The sequence below is a fragment of the Bubalus bubalis genome, chromosome 6 (assembly GCF_019923935.1).
Source record: "Bubalus bubalis isolate 160015118507 breed Murrah chromosome 6, NDDB_SH_1, whole genome shotgun sequence".
Lineage (NCBI taxonomy): Eukaryota > Metazoa > Chordata > Mammalia > Artiodactyla > Bovidae > Bubalus > Bubalus bubalis.
The window spans coordinates 35142106-35157966 of NC_059162.1; the positions used below are offsets into that span (position 1 = coordinate 35142106).

Sequence of the window (15861 nt, forward strand, 5' to 3'; positions counted from 1 at the left end):
CCAAAGAAGGGAAATGCCAAAGAACATTCAAACTACCGCACAATTGCACTCATTTCACATGCTACCAAGGTAATGCTCAAAATCCTTCAAGCTACGCTTCAATAGTAGGTGAACCAAGAACGTCTAGATGTACAAGCTGGATTTAGAAAAGACAGAGGAACCAGCGGTCAAATTCCCAACATCTGCGGGATCATAGACACAGCTAGAGAATTCCAGAAAAACATCTACTTCTGCTTCGTTGACTATGCTAAAACCTTTGACTGTGTGGATTACAACAAACTGGAAAATTCTTAAAGAGATGGGAATACCAGATCATCTTACCTGCCTCTTGAGAAACCTGTATACAAGTCAAGAAGCAACAGTTAGAACCAGATGTGGAATAACGGACTGATTCCAAATTGGGAAAGGAGTATGTCAAGGCTGTGTATCATCAACCTGCTTATTTATGCAGAGTACATCATGCAAAATGCCGGGATGGAAGAAGCACAAGCTGGAATCAAGATTGCTGGGAGAAATATCAATAACCTCTGATATGCAGATGACACTACCCTAATGGCAGAAAGCAAAGAGGAACTAAAGAGCCTCTTGATGAAGGTGAAAGATGAGAGTGAAAAAGCTGGCTTAAAACTCAACATTCAAAAAACTAAGATCATGGCATCCAGTCCCATCTCTTCATGACAAATAGATGGGGAAACAATGGAAACAGTGACAGATTTTATTTCCTTGGGCTCCAAAATCACTGCAGATGGTGACTTTAGCCATGAAATTAAAAAACACTTGCTCCTTGGAAGAAAAGCTATGGTAAACCTAGACAGCATATTAAAAAGCAGAGACATTATTGCAACAAAAGTCCATCTAGTCAAAGCCATGGTTTTTCCAATAGTCATATATGAATGTGAGAGCTGGACCATAAGGAAAGCTGAGCACCAAAGAATTGATGCTTTTGAACTGTGATGTTGGAGAAGACTCTTGAGAGTCCCTTGAACTGCAAGGAGATCAAACCAGTCAATCCTAAAGGAAATCAGTCCTGAATATTCATTGGAATGACTGATGCTGAAGCTGAAGCTCCAATACTTTGCACCTGATGTGAAGAGCCAACTCATTGGAAAAGACCCTGATGCTGGGAAAGACTGAAAGCTGGAGAAGAAGGGGTTGACAGAGGATGAGGTGGTTGGATGGCATCACTGACTCAATGGACATGAATTTGAGTAAACTCCCAGAAGATGGTGAAGGACAGGGAAGCCTAGCATGCTGCAGTCCATGGGGTTGCAAAGAGTTGGATATGACTGAGCGACTGAACAACAAATCATAAAGGATACTGAATTTTGTCAAGTGCTTTTGTGCATCTATTAAGACGATCTAATTGTTATCCTTTATTCTGTTAATATGATGTATCATATTTATTGATTTGTGTATGCTTAAACATCCTTGCATTCCAGAGATAAATCCCATTTAATGGGAGTATGGGAGAAGGAAATGGCAACCCACTCCAATGTTCTTGCCTGGAGAATCCCCGGGATGGCGGAGCCTGGTGGGCTGCCATCTATGGCGTCACACAGAGTCAGACATGACTGAAGTGACTTAACAGCAGCAGCAATTGGAGTATGTGATCTTTTTAATATACTGTTGAATTCTTTTTGAACTACAATAATGAACAAATGTGCATTTGCTTAGAATGCCACCTCTACAAAACCTATGCTTCAGCAGATTATCAGCAGAGGTGTTGGTCTCAGGGCCCACTCACCTCTCCATCTTCTCCAAAATTACATGATTTACCAGGTTTATCGTTAGTTGTTACATTAAGTTAATTAACAAATCACAAATTTAGAATAGCCTCTGACACAAAATAAGGACTTGACAACCAGAATGTGTTATTATTTGTCACGATAATACCATTACCTTAATATATTACAAACTATACAATTTGATGGAAGGTAAAGAAAGACCCTGGGTCTTTACCACTAGTGCCACCTGGGAAGCCCTTGTTAAGTAGTTGGGAAGATCCTTTGGAGGAGGGCATGGTAACCCACTCCAGTATCTTGCTTGGAGAATTCCATGGACAGAGAAGCCTGACGGGCTACACTCCATAGGGTTGCAAAGAGTCAGACACGACTGAAACCTCTTAGCACGCACCTAACTACTTAATAGTATCTATTTGTTTTATAATACTGTGGGCAAAGAGATGCTTTCTGAAATTTCCTGGATGCCTCAAAATTCTGAGTTATAGCACTGGAATAAGCCAGTGAAGTAGAGTGTGTTATTTGTTATCAATATGTTTTGCTCCTCTCTCCTTTGGACCCATCTGCAAAGGATTTCTCCCTGGCCCCCTCTCTATAGCATAAATCTTCCTACCTCATTGATGTCAGTTTTGTAGTGTGATATACTTGAAAACTTCCCATGTCAAGTGCGGTGCCTGGGCATTGGATTGGATTCCTCTCATTTATTCTCATTTACTTTACTCCTGTTATTGTTCCCTCTCTCCTGCATCATCAGTATGAGAGATAAGAAACTATAGCAACAACATCCCAAAGACAGTGACTTAAATAAGATAGAAATCTATTTCTTATTCATGTAATAGTAAGGCTTGCTTAAGCTGATAGGGTACCTCTGTTTCACAAAAGCCTTGAGAAATCCACTGGTTCTTTCTGTTCTCCAAGATGTTGTCCTCATGTGCATAGTTGAAGCTGGGTCATTGCTTCACTTTTAAGGATGTGAAGTGGAGGTTGTACATATTTACTCTGTTCATAACTAACTGGCCAAAATCTAGACTAGTGTCTACACAAGCTCCTAGGGAAGTGTGGAAATGTGGTTTCTATTTGGGTGGCCATTTACCCAGGCAAAATGCAGAATGTGGATGTGACTGGGTTGTCACAAAACAAAAAAAGAGGATAGAGTCTGTTGAGCAGTAGTCTCAGTCACAATCAATTTTTGCATCTCTGTTGTATCATTCCCATAAGCGTACAAAAACACTACAATTTCTCCCATTTAAAAATACACCCTTGACCATGCCCCCTCTTCTAGTGACTGCCCATATCACTGCATTCTTTCATTGAAGCTGTTTTTAAAGTGTCATCACATCATCCATTTCTATTTTTCTTTTTTGTTATTTCACAAAACCAAGCCTTCTGTCACAATTCAGTGCCTTTGTCTGAAAGTAAGAGTAGGTCTGGCAGTAACACATGCCAAATGGTGCGGAAGTCAGTGTAGACGTTCTTTTTGTTTTTATAAAATTCTTTGTTATTGGGACATAAACAGCAGAAATACAAAAAAGTATAAATAACATAAGTGCAATTAGAAATTGTATCATTAACCCTAATGTACTCACTACCAAGTTAAGAAATAGGCATTCTCCTTACTTTAAAACCCTTGTGTCCTCCCCAGTCATATGCCTCTTCTTCCACCAAGAGTTAACCAATATACTGAATTTTCTGTAAACCATTTTTCTCCTTTTTCTTTATACTTTTAGCACCAAGTATGTATGTATAAGCAACATATTATTTGATTTTGCCCATTTTTGAACTGTATATATTTTAACATTCTACTTATTTAGATTAAACTATGTTGATGTTTGTAACTGTATTCTATTCATTTTCTCTCATATAGTATACCAGTGTATGAATACATACATATATATATATATATATTTATCAGTTTCACAATTGTTGAACATTCATGTCATTTCTAGATTTTTTCTATTATAAATAATGATGCAATAAGCTTTCTTGTCTTTTCAAATGAGTCAGCTCTTCGCATCAGGTGGCCAAAGTATTGGAGTTTCAGCTTCAACATCAGTCCTTCCAATGAACACCCAGGACTGGTCTCCTTTAGGATGGACTGGTTGGATCTCCTTGGAGTCCAAGGGACTCTCAAGAGTCTTCTCCAACACCACAGTTCAAAAGCATCAATTCTTCAGCGCTCAGCTTTCTTCACAGTCCAACTCTCACATCCATACATGACCACTGGAAAAACCATAGCCTTGACTAGATGGACCTTTGTTGGCAAAATAATGTCTCTGCTTTTTAATATGCTGGGAAAGATTGAGGGCAGGAGGAGAAGGGTATGACAGAGGATTGGATGGTTGGATGGCGTCACCGACTCGATGGACATGGGTTTGGGTGGACTCTGGGAGTTGGTGATGGACAGGGAGGCCTGGCATGCTGCCGTTCATGGGGTCACAAAGAGTCAGACACAACTGAGTGACTGAACTGAACTGAACTGAAGCTTTCTTGTGTATGTCTCCTGGTGTACATGAATAAGACTTTTTCTAGGAATATAGGGCATATACACAGGAGTGGAATTGCTGTTTTGTGTTTACTTTCACTAGGTAACATCAAAGTATTTTCCAAAATTTTTGTACCATTTGTTTTCACCAGTGATGGATTAAAATTACTCTTGCTCTGTATGCTTGCAAGTAGTTGTTATTATCTGACTAGAATTTTGGACAATTTTGTGAATATTAAATAGAATATTATTGTAATTTTAATTTTAATGATTTTGAAAATCTTTTGTTAGACCCCATTCTGACCTGAAACTTTACAAGCTTTCTTTTCAGTGGCTTCTGAAGCAATGATCTCCATGTTCCAACCTCAGTAGTTTATTCTTACATCTCAGCTTACTTGACCTCTCAGTTGTGTTTGATTTGGTTGGTCACTCCATCCGTAAAATATCTGCTTTACCTGGCTTCTTTCTTGTTGTTCAGTCACTAAGTTGTGTCAGACTCTTTGTGAACCCATGGACTGCAGCACTCCAGGCTCCTTTATCCTCCACTATTTCCTGGAGTTTGTTCAAATTCAAGTCCATTGAGTTGGTGATTCTATATAACCATCATCATCCTCTGCCACCCCCTTCTCCTTTTGCCTTCAATCTTTCTTAACATCACGACATTTACCAGTGAGTTAGCTCTTTGCATCAGGTGACCAAAGTATTGGAGCTTCCACTTCAGTATCAGTCCTTCCAGTGAATATTCAGGGCTGATTTCCTTTAGGATGGACTGATTGGTTCTCCTTGTAGTCCAAGGGACTCTCAAGAGTCTTCTCCAACACCACAGTTCAAAAGCATCAGTTCTTCCAATGAATATTCAGGACTAGAGGGCAGAAACTGATTTATGCACCATTATGTTACTCATATGTAGCCCAGGGCTGTGGACTTTAATTCACTAATTCAATCACCACTTAGAGAACACAGTTATCTCCCCTGACCAAGGTGCTAGGTTTATCGATGCACAAGAAAGACCAGTTTGATGCTCTTATTAGGCTTACCTTCTAGAGGAAAAAGCACTCAATAGAAATGAACTAATTAAGATTGTGCTACATATTAGGGAGGAAGCCATGGAAAGAGCCAAGGAGAAATGTTCTAGGCAGGGGGAAAATAAAAAACAAAGGCACTGAGGTGAGATGGTGCTTGGAAAGAGGGTGCTCAATGAATGAATAAATGAAGATCGGAAAACTAAGAAGCAGAGAAAAGACTTGTTCGCTCTGATTGCCTGGAAAATTCCATGGACAGAGGAGCCTGGTGGGCTTTAGTCCATGGGATTGCAAAGAGTAGGACACGACTGAGTGACTAACACACACACACTATGATTGACAAGTAATGGAACCTAGATCCAATTTGGCCGTTTTCCTACTGAACCACACTGCCCAACATTTAGCAAAAATGTGTAGTCTTAGCAAAATCATGTATAATAACTGAAAATGAAGTGAAATGCAAAACTTGTTAGAGTTCAGATTTTTAAAAAGAAAACTGACATTTGAAGTCAGTGTAAATAATAGAGAAGGAAATGAAAACATATAAAATGCTACTCTTGAATTTTGACTCAGGTTAAGTTTTGTAATCTGAGAGAACTTGAAATAAAATAGAGAAAAAAAATTTAAGCATTTATTCCTTATTTACTGTGTGGCAGACACTATGTTGCATAACTAGGACATGATCCCTGCATGGAGTGTTTAGGTTTTTCATGAAAGAGATTAGTCTAATATTTGAGAATTTTCTAAATAGCTTGAGAATTTAAAACTAAAACCTCCAGTTGGGATATTACATTAAATCAATACATGAACGTGCTATTAGAAATTATTTGGTCTAATACAAGTGCTAAGAATATTGTCAATCTTCATTAACAGGAGGTGAGATATGAAAAATAATCTTTGGGTTTTTGATCTTTGTACAGAGTTATCCTTTTACTTATCAAGTGTTTTCACTTGACCGTCTAATTCTGTTTTACGTTTTATCAGATGATTGACATAGGGGAGAGCATAGCTATTCCAGATGACATTACTGAACAGGAAAAACGTTCTGGAAATTGGTGGAAGCGCTTGGTGGCAGGAGGGATAGCCGGTGGAGTTGCAAGGACGTGCACGGCACCTTTTGACCGCTTGAAGGTCATGATGCAGGTAGTTTGCACTTTAGCCCTTAAGCATTAAAGTAACTTGAAAAAAATCTTGATAATTTTCAAAAGAAATGTTTTGGCACATTTCATACTACTTCTCCCTGAAGTTTTATGTTTTTTCTGAAAACATAAATTTTCTTATTTTCAATATTAAAAGATGCCTTAATTTTCTTTCAGATGCTTTTAAAATTAATTTTTATTTGAAATAATAATAGGAACCACTCTTAGAAATTTTTTCTCAGGATTATAACTGAATCTATGAATGAAGTGTTAAGACATACAATTAGTCTAACTTATTAGGTGTCTCGAGCCCCTGAAACCTAACATAATAGCGTGGTTCTAATCTACTTAAGTACTAATAATATTTCTAAGAATTGGAAAATAAGTTACTAGGAGTGTGTTACTGACTAATATCTGTTTAGAGGTAATACTATTTAATTTTATTTTACTGATTAATAGATTGTCAACAGTAGTTATAAAATAATGCATGTTTAATTTTAATCTGTTAAGTGTCAATTAAAAGTTAATATTTGCTGAGCTTCCCTGGAAGTCCAGTGGTTAAGATTCCCTACTTCCAATTTGGGGGTGTGGGTTCGATCCCTGGTTGGGGAACTAAGATCCCACATGCCCTGTGGCCAAAAAAAATTATTTTTAAATTTAATATTTGCTGAATACTTTCTTTACAATGATACAAAATTAATAATATACAATCTCAGTAAGTAAGTGTTAGTCACTCAGTTGTGTCCAACTCTTTGCAATCCCATGGACTATACCCACCAGGCTCCTCTGTCCATGGAATTCTCCAGGCAAGAATACTGGAGTGGATTGACATGTCCTTCTCCAGGAGATCTTCCTGACCTTGGGATCAAATCTGCATCTCCTGCATTGCTGGTGGATTCTTTACTGTCTGAGCCACTAGGGAAGCCCAATTCACAATCTAGTAAATTTAAATTTGTAATTAAATTTACATACCTGGGTATTTTATTGTCTTTTTTTGGTAACATAGGTGATATTTGATAATGGATTATGAATAGTATTTTTTGGTACTATATGATTTTGTTTGTTTGTGACTCAGAAAATCTTATTTGGGGGGATTTTCTTGGTGGCCCAGTGATTAAGACTCTGCACTTCCAGTGCGGGGTGTGTGGGTTTAACCCTTGGTTGGAGTAGGACCCCACATGCCACATGGCCAAAAAAATAAAGAGTAAAAATTTTTGACTGACTCAGAATTAAAGATAGGGGCCCTCAGGGAGGACAGCCTCCATCTCTGGGCAGTCTGTTCCTGTTTTTCTTTGGCTTGCTTCCTTCTCTTGGTCAAAAGTTCATAATATTCTTGTTGCCTCTTCCTTATTTTCCTTAGAGTATTTCTCTTTCTCTTTATACTCTTTCTTCAGAGTATTATGCCAGTATCTGTGTTGCAGGGCACATGGAGCAACAAAATACTGAATCTTGTGTACTATGGTCCTGGGTTTCATACCTTCTTTGTTCAGGGGATTTCTGACAACATACTGGTAAACATCATCTTCTTTAGTGACTGAAAAGTTTGCGGATTTGGCTGTTTTTTTGGCGGGGGTTAGGGTGCATGTGTCCCAGGCAGTGAGGCACAGTAGAATTAGGAATATCTCATTTTTGCAATAACCAAGTTGAGAACACTCACATTGGCATTCAGAGTGCAACTCTGAACAGATTTCATTTCTTTTCTCCATTTCTCTTTGGTCTATAACAGGATTGCTTCTTCCTCAGTAGTGGTAGACATGGCCATGGGTCAAGCCACCGTGCTTAATGGAGAAACCTTGTTTGTCATTCCCACCACTGATTTGGCCCACATAACCCTCCCATTCTCCCAGAGCATCAGCAGCAACTTCTATGTCTATATGCTTCCCTCAAAAGGTAGGACATTTGTGTTCATCATTCACGTCAGTGGATGTGCAACCAGTGGCTGGGAAGGAAATGTTCAGCTTCATCTGGAGGCAGCTGATCGCTTCCAAGATACTATGAAAATAAGCTGAATAGTTATAATTGTACACTGTGAGTTAACTGGCATAAGACAGTAAGGCAAATAACCTATCATTCTTCTGTACGTTTGATTCCATATGTAACCTATATTGTATCCTATCAGGTGACTAAATTCAGTTAGCTTTTAGAAAAGAGCAGAAATTGAAAGTTCTCTTTTGCAGGTAGAAATAGAAGAGCTGACTTCCTCAGCAACCAGGCCTGGTAGAAAATTTAAAAATGAGGTGGAAAGGAAAAATATGTGGATACCATACAGAACTACATAGAAACAGAGACATATAAGGAGATGAAAAAATGGGAAAGGGACTCAGAGGGAAAATAAAGAGAATAAATATATATTTTAAGTGCCCATTGTTAATATGCTTGGTGCTGGATTAAAAGCATATTTTCTTATACTTCAGAACCTAACAGAAAGGTAGACAACAAATCTATATGCTGATGGTGCTGCTGAAAAATAATAATTATAACAGGTGTACTTGCTATGTGTCCAGATAGATGGGTATTGTGGAGATACAGAGTAGGAATTTTCTCCTAGGGGATAAAAATAGGTGAGTGGATTAGGGAGAATGAAAAAGTATAGAGTAAATAGTAGGGGTATTTTCAGAAAGTGAGAAAAGAGAAAGATTTAAAGGGGCTGGATAGATAAGAGGGGGAAGAGGATGGGAGATTGAAAAAAAGAGAAGGAAAATAGAGAAGAAAATAAGTGAGAAAAAAGAGAAGCTATGATAGATGAAAAATGGGTTAGAAATGGAAGAGAAGAGAAATCTAATGAGAGGCAAGAGGAGGCAAGATGCTGCCCTTTTTGTGCCACTCTGGCTTGGGTCTCATGGCTTTCATTTATACATGTATTTGACAAGGAGATGGGTTCACTAGAACTTGTCTCCTTTATTGATAGAGGTAGTTCTCTGTGAACTTCACACAACTGGAAAAGAACACTGTGAACAAAAGAACGATGTGTGTTGTGTGGTGAGAAGTAGTTTACTGTAGTTTAAAAGTAGGTTTTTTGTAGAGTCAGAGAGCCTGAGGTTTTAATTCTGGCTTTGCTACTTACTTTATAGCTGGGAAAGTCATTTGATCTCTTTTAATTGGGTCTATAAAATGAGGATTATGATGCCAGGGTTATTGTAAGAATTAAAAAATAAATTTATAAAGTGCTTTGCATTATACCTGTCATTGTAGTCAGTGCTTAAAATATGAGAGCCATCATTTTTGTGGAGAAATAAGATGAAGAAATAGCACTGTTACTATTTTAGCAAAACCACATTCAACTTTCTATAGTCACTTGTTTGGTCTTTTAAAAATTGTATTTTTAAAATAAAGTGAGTATATGCTTACTAAGGGATATTTGGAAACTAAAAAAGTAGAAAGTAGAAAAATTATCTTTCTCACCATCCAAAATGATCATTTAAAAAAATTTTTAATATAAATTTATTTATTTTAATTGGAGGTTAATTACTTTACAATATTGTATTGGTTTTGCCATATATCACCTTGAATCCGCCACAGGTATACATGTGTTCCCCATCCTGAACCCCCCTCCCTCCTCCCTCCCTGTACCATCCCTCTGGGTCATCCCAGTGCACCAGCCCCAAGCATCCTGTATCCTGCATCAAACCTGGACTGGCGGTTCGTTTCTTATATTATATTATACATGTTTCAATGCCATTCTCCCAAATCATCCCACCCTCTCCCTCTCCCACAGAGTCCAAAAGGCTGTTCTATATATCTGTCTCTTTTGCTGTCTCGCATACAGGGTTATCGTTACCATCTTTCTAAATTCCATATATGCATTAGTATACTGTATTGGTGTTTTTCTTTCTGCTTCACTCTGTATAATAGGCTCCAGTTTCATCCACCTCATTAGAACTGATTCAAATGTGTTCTTTTTAACGGCTGAGTAATACTCCATTGCATGTATGTACCACAGCTTTCTTATCCATTCATCTGCTGATGGACATCTAGGTTTCTTCCATGTCCTGGCTATTATAAACAGTGTTGCGATGAACACTGGGGTACACGTGTCTCTTTCAATTCTGGTTTCCTCAGTGTGTATGCCCACCAGTGGGATTGCTGGGTCATATGGCGGTTCTATTTCCAGTTTTTTAAGGAATCTCCACACTGTTCTCCATAGTGGCTGTACTAGTTTGCATTCCCACCAACAGTGCAAGAGGGTTGTCTTTTCTCTACACCCTCTCCAGCATTTATTGCTTGTAGACTTTTAGATAGGAGCCATTCTGACTGACGTGAAATGGTACCTCATAGTGGTTTTGATTTGCATTTCTCTGATAATGAGTGATGTTGTGCATCTTTTCATGTGTTTGTTAGCCATCTGTATGTCTTCTTTGGAGAAATGTCTGTTTACTTCTTTGGCCCATTTTTTGATTGGGTCTTTTATTTTTCTAGAATTGAGCTGCAGGTGTTGCTTGTATATTTTTGAGATTAGTTCTTTGTCAGTTGCTTCATTTGCTATTATTATTTTCTCCCATTCTGAAGGCTGTCTTTTCACCTTGCTTATAGTTTCCTTTGTTGTGCAGAAGCTTTTAATTTTAATTAGGTCCCATTTGTTTATTTTTGCTTTTATTTCCAATATTCTGGGAGGTGGGTCATAGAGAATCCTGCTGTGATTTATGTCAGAAAGTGTTTTGCCTATTTTTCCTCTAGGAGTTTTATAGTTTCTGATCTTACATTTAGATCTTTAATCCATTTTGAGTTTATTTTTGTGTATGGTGTTAGAAAGTGTTCTAGTGTCATTCTTTTACAAGTGGTTGACCAGTTTTCCCAGCACCACTTGTTAAAGAGATTGTCTTTTCTCCATTGTATATTCTTGCCTCCTTTGTCAAAGATAAGGTGTCCATAGGTGCGTGGATTTATCTCTGGGCTTTCTATTTTGTTCCATTGATCTATATTTCTGTCTTTGTGCCAGTACCATGCTGTCTTTATGACTGTGGCTTTGTAGTAGAGCCTGAAGTAAGGCAGGTTGATTCCTCCAGTTCCATTCTTCTTTCTCAAGATAGCTTTGGCTATTCAAGGTTTTTTGTATTTCCATGCAAATTGTGAAATTATTTGTTCTAGCTCTGTGAAGAATACCGTTGGTAGCTTGATTGGGATTGCATTGAATCTATAGATTGCTTTGGGTAGTATACTCATTTTCACTATATTGATTCTTCCAATCCATGAACATGGTATATTTCTCCATCTATTAGTGTCCTCTTTGATTTCTTTCACCAGTGTTTTATAGTTTTCTATATATAGGTCTTTTGTTTCTTTAGGTAGATATATTCCTAAGTATTTTATTCTTTTCATTGCAATGGTGAATGGAATTGTTTCCTGAATTTCTCCATTTTCTCATTATTAGTGTATAGGAATGCAAGGGATTTCTGTGTGTTGATTTTATATCCTGCAACTTTACTATATTCATTGATTAGCTCTAGTAATTTTCTGGTGGAGTCTTTAGGGTTTTCCATGTAGAGGACCATGTCATCTGCAAACAGTGAGAGTTTTACTTCTTCTTTTCCAATTTGGATTCCTTTTATTTCATTTTCTGCTCTGATTGCTGTGGCCAAAACTTCCAAAACTATGTTGAATAGTAGTGGTGAGAGTGGGCACCCTTGTCTTGTTCCTGACTTTAGGGGAAATGCTTTCAGTTTTTCACCATTGAGGATAATGTTTGCTGTGGGTTTGTCATATATAGCTTTTCTTATGTTGAGGTATGTTCCTTCTATTCCTGCTTTCTGGAGATTTTTTTTTTTTATCATAAATGGATGTTGAATTTTGTCAAAGGCTTTCTCTACATCTATTGAGATAATCATATGGCTTTTATTTTTCAATTTGTTAATATGGTGTATTACACTGATTGATTTGTGGATATTGAAGAATCCTTGCATCCCTGGGATAAAGCCCACTTAGTTGGAGAAGGCATTGGCACCCCACTCCAGTACTCTGGCCTGGAAAATTCCATGGATGGAGGAGCCTGGTAGGTTGCAGTCCTTGGGGTCACTAAGAGTTGGACACGACTGAGCGACTTCACTTTCACTTTTCACTTTCATGCATTGGAGAAGGAAATGGCAACCCACTCCAGTGTTCTTGCCTGGAGAATCCCAGACGGGGGAGCCTGGTGGGCTGCGGTCTATGGGGTCACACAGAGTCGGACACAACTGAAGTGACTTAGCAGTCATGATGTATGATCTTTTTAATGTATCGTTGGATTCTGATTGCTAGAATTTTGTTAAGGATTTTTGCATCTATGTTCATCAGTGATATTGGCCTGTAGTTTTCTTTTTTTGTGGCCTCTTTGTCAGGTTTTGGTATTAGGGTGATGGTGGCCTCATAGAATGAGTTTGGAAGTTTATCTTCCTCTGCAATTTTCTGGAAGAGTTTTAGTAAGATAGGTGTTAGCTCTTCTCTAAATTTTTGGTAGAATTCAGCTGTGAAGCTGTCTGGACCTGGGCTTTTGTTTGCTGGAAGATTTCTGATTACAGTTTCGATTTCCGTGCTTGTGATGGGTCTGTTAAGATTTTCTATTTCTTCATGGTTCAGTTTTGGAAAGTTTTAATTTTCTAAGAATTTGTCCATTTCTTCCACGCTGTCCATTTTATTGGCATATAGTTGCTGATAGTAGTCTCTTATGATCCTTTGTATTTCTGTGTTGTCTGTTGTGATCTCTCCATTTTCTTTTCCAATTTTATTGATTTAATTTTTCTCCCTTTGTTTCCTGATGAGTCTGGCTAATGGTTTGTCAATTTTATTTATCCTCTCAAAGAAGCAGCTTTTAGGTTTGTTGATTTTTGCTATGGTCTCTTTTGTTTGTTTTGCACTTATTTCTGCCCTAATTTTTATGATTTCTTTCCTTCTACTAACCCTGGGATTCTTCATTTCTTCCTTTTCTAGTTGCTTTAGGTGTAGAGTTAGGTTATTTATTTGACTTTTTTCTTGTTTCTTGAGGTATGCCTGTATTACTATGAACCTTCCCCTTAGCACTGCTTTTACAGTGTCCCACAGGTTTTGGGTTATTGTGTTTTCATTTTCATTCGTTTCTATGCATATTTTGATTTCTTTTTTTTATTTTTTCTGTGATTTGTTTGCTATTCAGCAGTGTATTGTTCAGCCTCCATATGTTGGAATTTTAAATAGTTTTTTTCCTGTAATTGAGATCTAATCTTACTGCATTGTGGTCAGAAAAGATGCTTGGAATGATTTCAATTTGTTTGAATTTACCAAGGCTAGATTTATGGCCCAGGATGTGATCTATCCTGGAGAAGGTTCCATGTGCACTTGAGCAAAAGGTGAAATTCATTGTTTTGGGGTGAAATGTCCTATAGATATCAATTAGGTCTAACTGGTCTATTGTATCATTTAAAGTTTGTGTTTCCTTGTTAATTTTCTGTTTAGTTGTTCTATCCATAGGTGTGAGTGGGGTATTAAAGTCTCCCACTATTATTGTGTTATTGTAATTTCCCCTTTCATGCTTGTTAGCATTTGCCTTACATATTGTGGTGCTCCTATGTTGGGTGCATATATATTTATAATTGTTATATCTTCTTCTTGGATTGATCCTTTGATCATTATGTAGTGTCCTTCTTTGTCTCTTTTCACAGCCTTTATTTAAGGTCTATTTTATCTGATATGAGTATTGCTAATCCTGCTTTCTTTTGGTCTCCATTTTCATGAAATATGTTTTTCCAGCCCTTCACTTTCAGTCTGTATGTGTCCCTTGTTTTGAGGTGGGTCTCTTGTAGACAACATATATAGGGGTCTTGTTTTTGTATCCATTCAGCCAGTCTTTGTCTTTTGGTTGGGGCATTCAACACATTTAGGTTTAAGGTAATTATTGATGAGTATGATACCATTCCCATTTACTTTATTGTTTTGAGTTCGAGTTTATATACCCTTTCTGTGTTTCCTGTCTAGAGAAGATCCTTTAGCATTTGTTGAAGAGCTGGTTTGGTGGTGCTGAATTCTCTCAGCTTTTGCTTGTCTGTAAAACTTTTGATTTCTCCTTCATATTTAAATGAGATCCTTGCTGGGTACAGTAATCTGGGCTGTAGGTTATTTTCTTTCATCACTTTAAGTATGTCCTGCCATTCCCTCCTGGCCTGAAGAGTTTCTATTGAAAGATCAGCTGTTATCCTCATGGGAATCCCCTTGCGTGTTATTTGTTGTTTTTCCCTTGCTGCTTTTAATATTTGTTCTTTGTGTTTGATCTTTGTTAATTTGATTAATATGTGTCTTGGGGTGTTTCACCTTGGGTTTATCTTATTTGGGACTCTCTGGGTTTCTTGGACTTGGGTGATTATTTCCTTCCCCATTTTAGGGAAGTTTTCAACTATTATCTCCTCAAGTATTTTCTCATGGTCTTTCTTTTTGTCTTCTTTTTCTGAGACTCCTGTGATTCCAATGTTGGGTCGTTAACATTGTCTCAGAGGTCTCTGAGGTTGTCCTCATTTCTTTTAATTCGTTTTTCTTTTTTCCTCTCTGATTCATTTATTTCTACCATTCTGTCTTCTACCTCACTAATCCTATCTTCTGCCTCCATTATTCTACTATTTGTTCCCTCCAGAGTGTTTTTGATCTCATTTATTGCATTATTCATTATATATTGACTCTTTTTTATTTCTTCTAGGTCCTTGTTAAACCTTTTTTGCATCTTCTCAATCCTTGTCTTCAGGCTATTTATCTGTGATTCCATTTTGATTTCAAGATTTTGGATCATTTTCACAATCATTATTTGGAATTCTTTATCAGGTAGATTCCCTTCTCTTCCTCTTTTGTTTGGTTCTGTGGGCATTTATCCTGTTCCTTTACCTGCTGGATATTCCTCTGCTCTTCATCTTGTTTATATTGCTGTGTTTGGGGTGACCTTTCTGTATTCTGGCAGTTTGTGGATTTCTCTTTATTGTGGAGTTTCCTTGCTGTGGGTGGGGTTGTATGGATGGCTTGTCAAGGTTTCCTGGTTAGGGAAGCTTGCGTCGGTGTTCTTGTGGGCGGAGCTGGATTTCTTCTCTCTGGAGTGCAATGAAGTGTCCAGTAATGAGTTATGAGATGTCAGTGGGTTTGGAGTGACTTTGGGCAGCCTGTATGTTGAAGCTCAGGGCTGTGTTCCTGTGTTGCTGGAAAATTTGCGTGGTATGTCTTGCTCTGTAACTTGTTGGCCCTCGGGTGGTGCTTGGTTTCACTGTAGGTGTGGAGGCGTTTGATGAGCTCCTGTTGATTAATGTTCCCTGGAGTCAGGAGTTCTCTGGTGTTCTTAGGATTTGGACTTAAGATTCCTGCTTCTGGTTTTCAGTCTTATTTTTACAGTAGCCTCAAGACTTCTCCATCTATACAGCACCATTGATAAAACATCTAGGTTAAAGATGAAAAGTTTCTCCACAGTGAGGGACACCCAGAGAGGTTCACAGAGTTACATGGAGAAAAGAAGAGGGAGGAGGGAGATAGAGGTGACCAGGATGAGATGAGGTGGAATCAAA

At 37.9% G+C, this 15861-nt stretch overlaps 1 protein-coding gene and 1 pseudogene across 1 annotated transcript in view; one reads left to right on the forward strand and one right to left on the reverse strand.

The window, feature by feature from the left end:
• LOC102389034 (calcium-binding mitochondrial carrier protein SCaMC-1) overlaps positions 1–15861 on the forward strand; it is an 83626-nt gene that overhangs the window by 47344 nt on the left and 20421 nt on the right. The window contains exon 5 of the mRNA XM_045166222.1: positions 6228–6386. Coding sequence (XP_045022157.1) covers positions 6228–6386 — 159 coding nt within the window. The remainder of the gene's footprint in view (positions 1–6227; positions 6387–15861) is intronic.
• Positions 7533–8346, reverse strand: LOC102410875 (annotated as a pseudogene).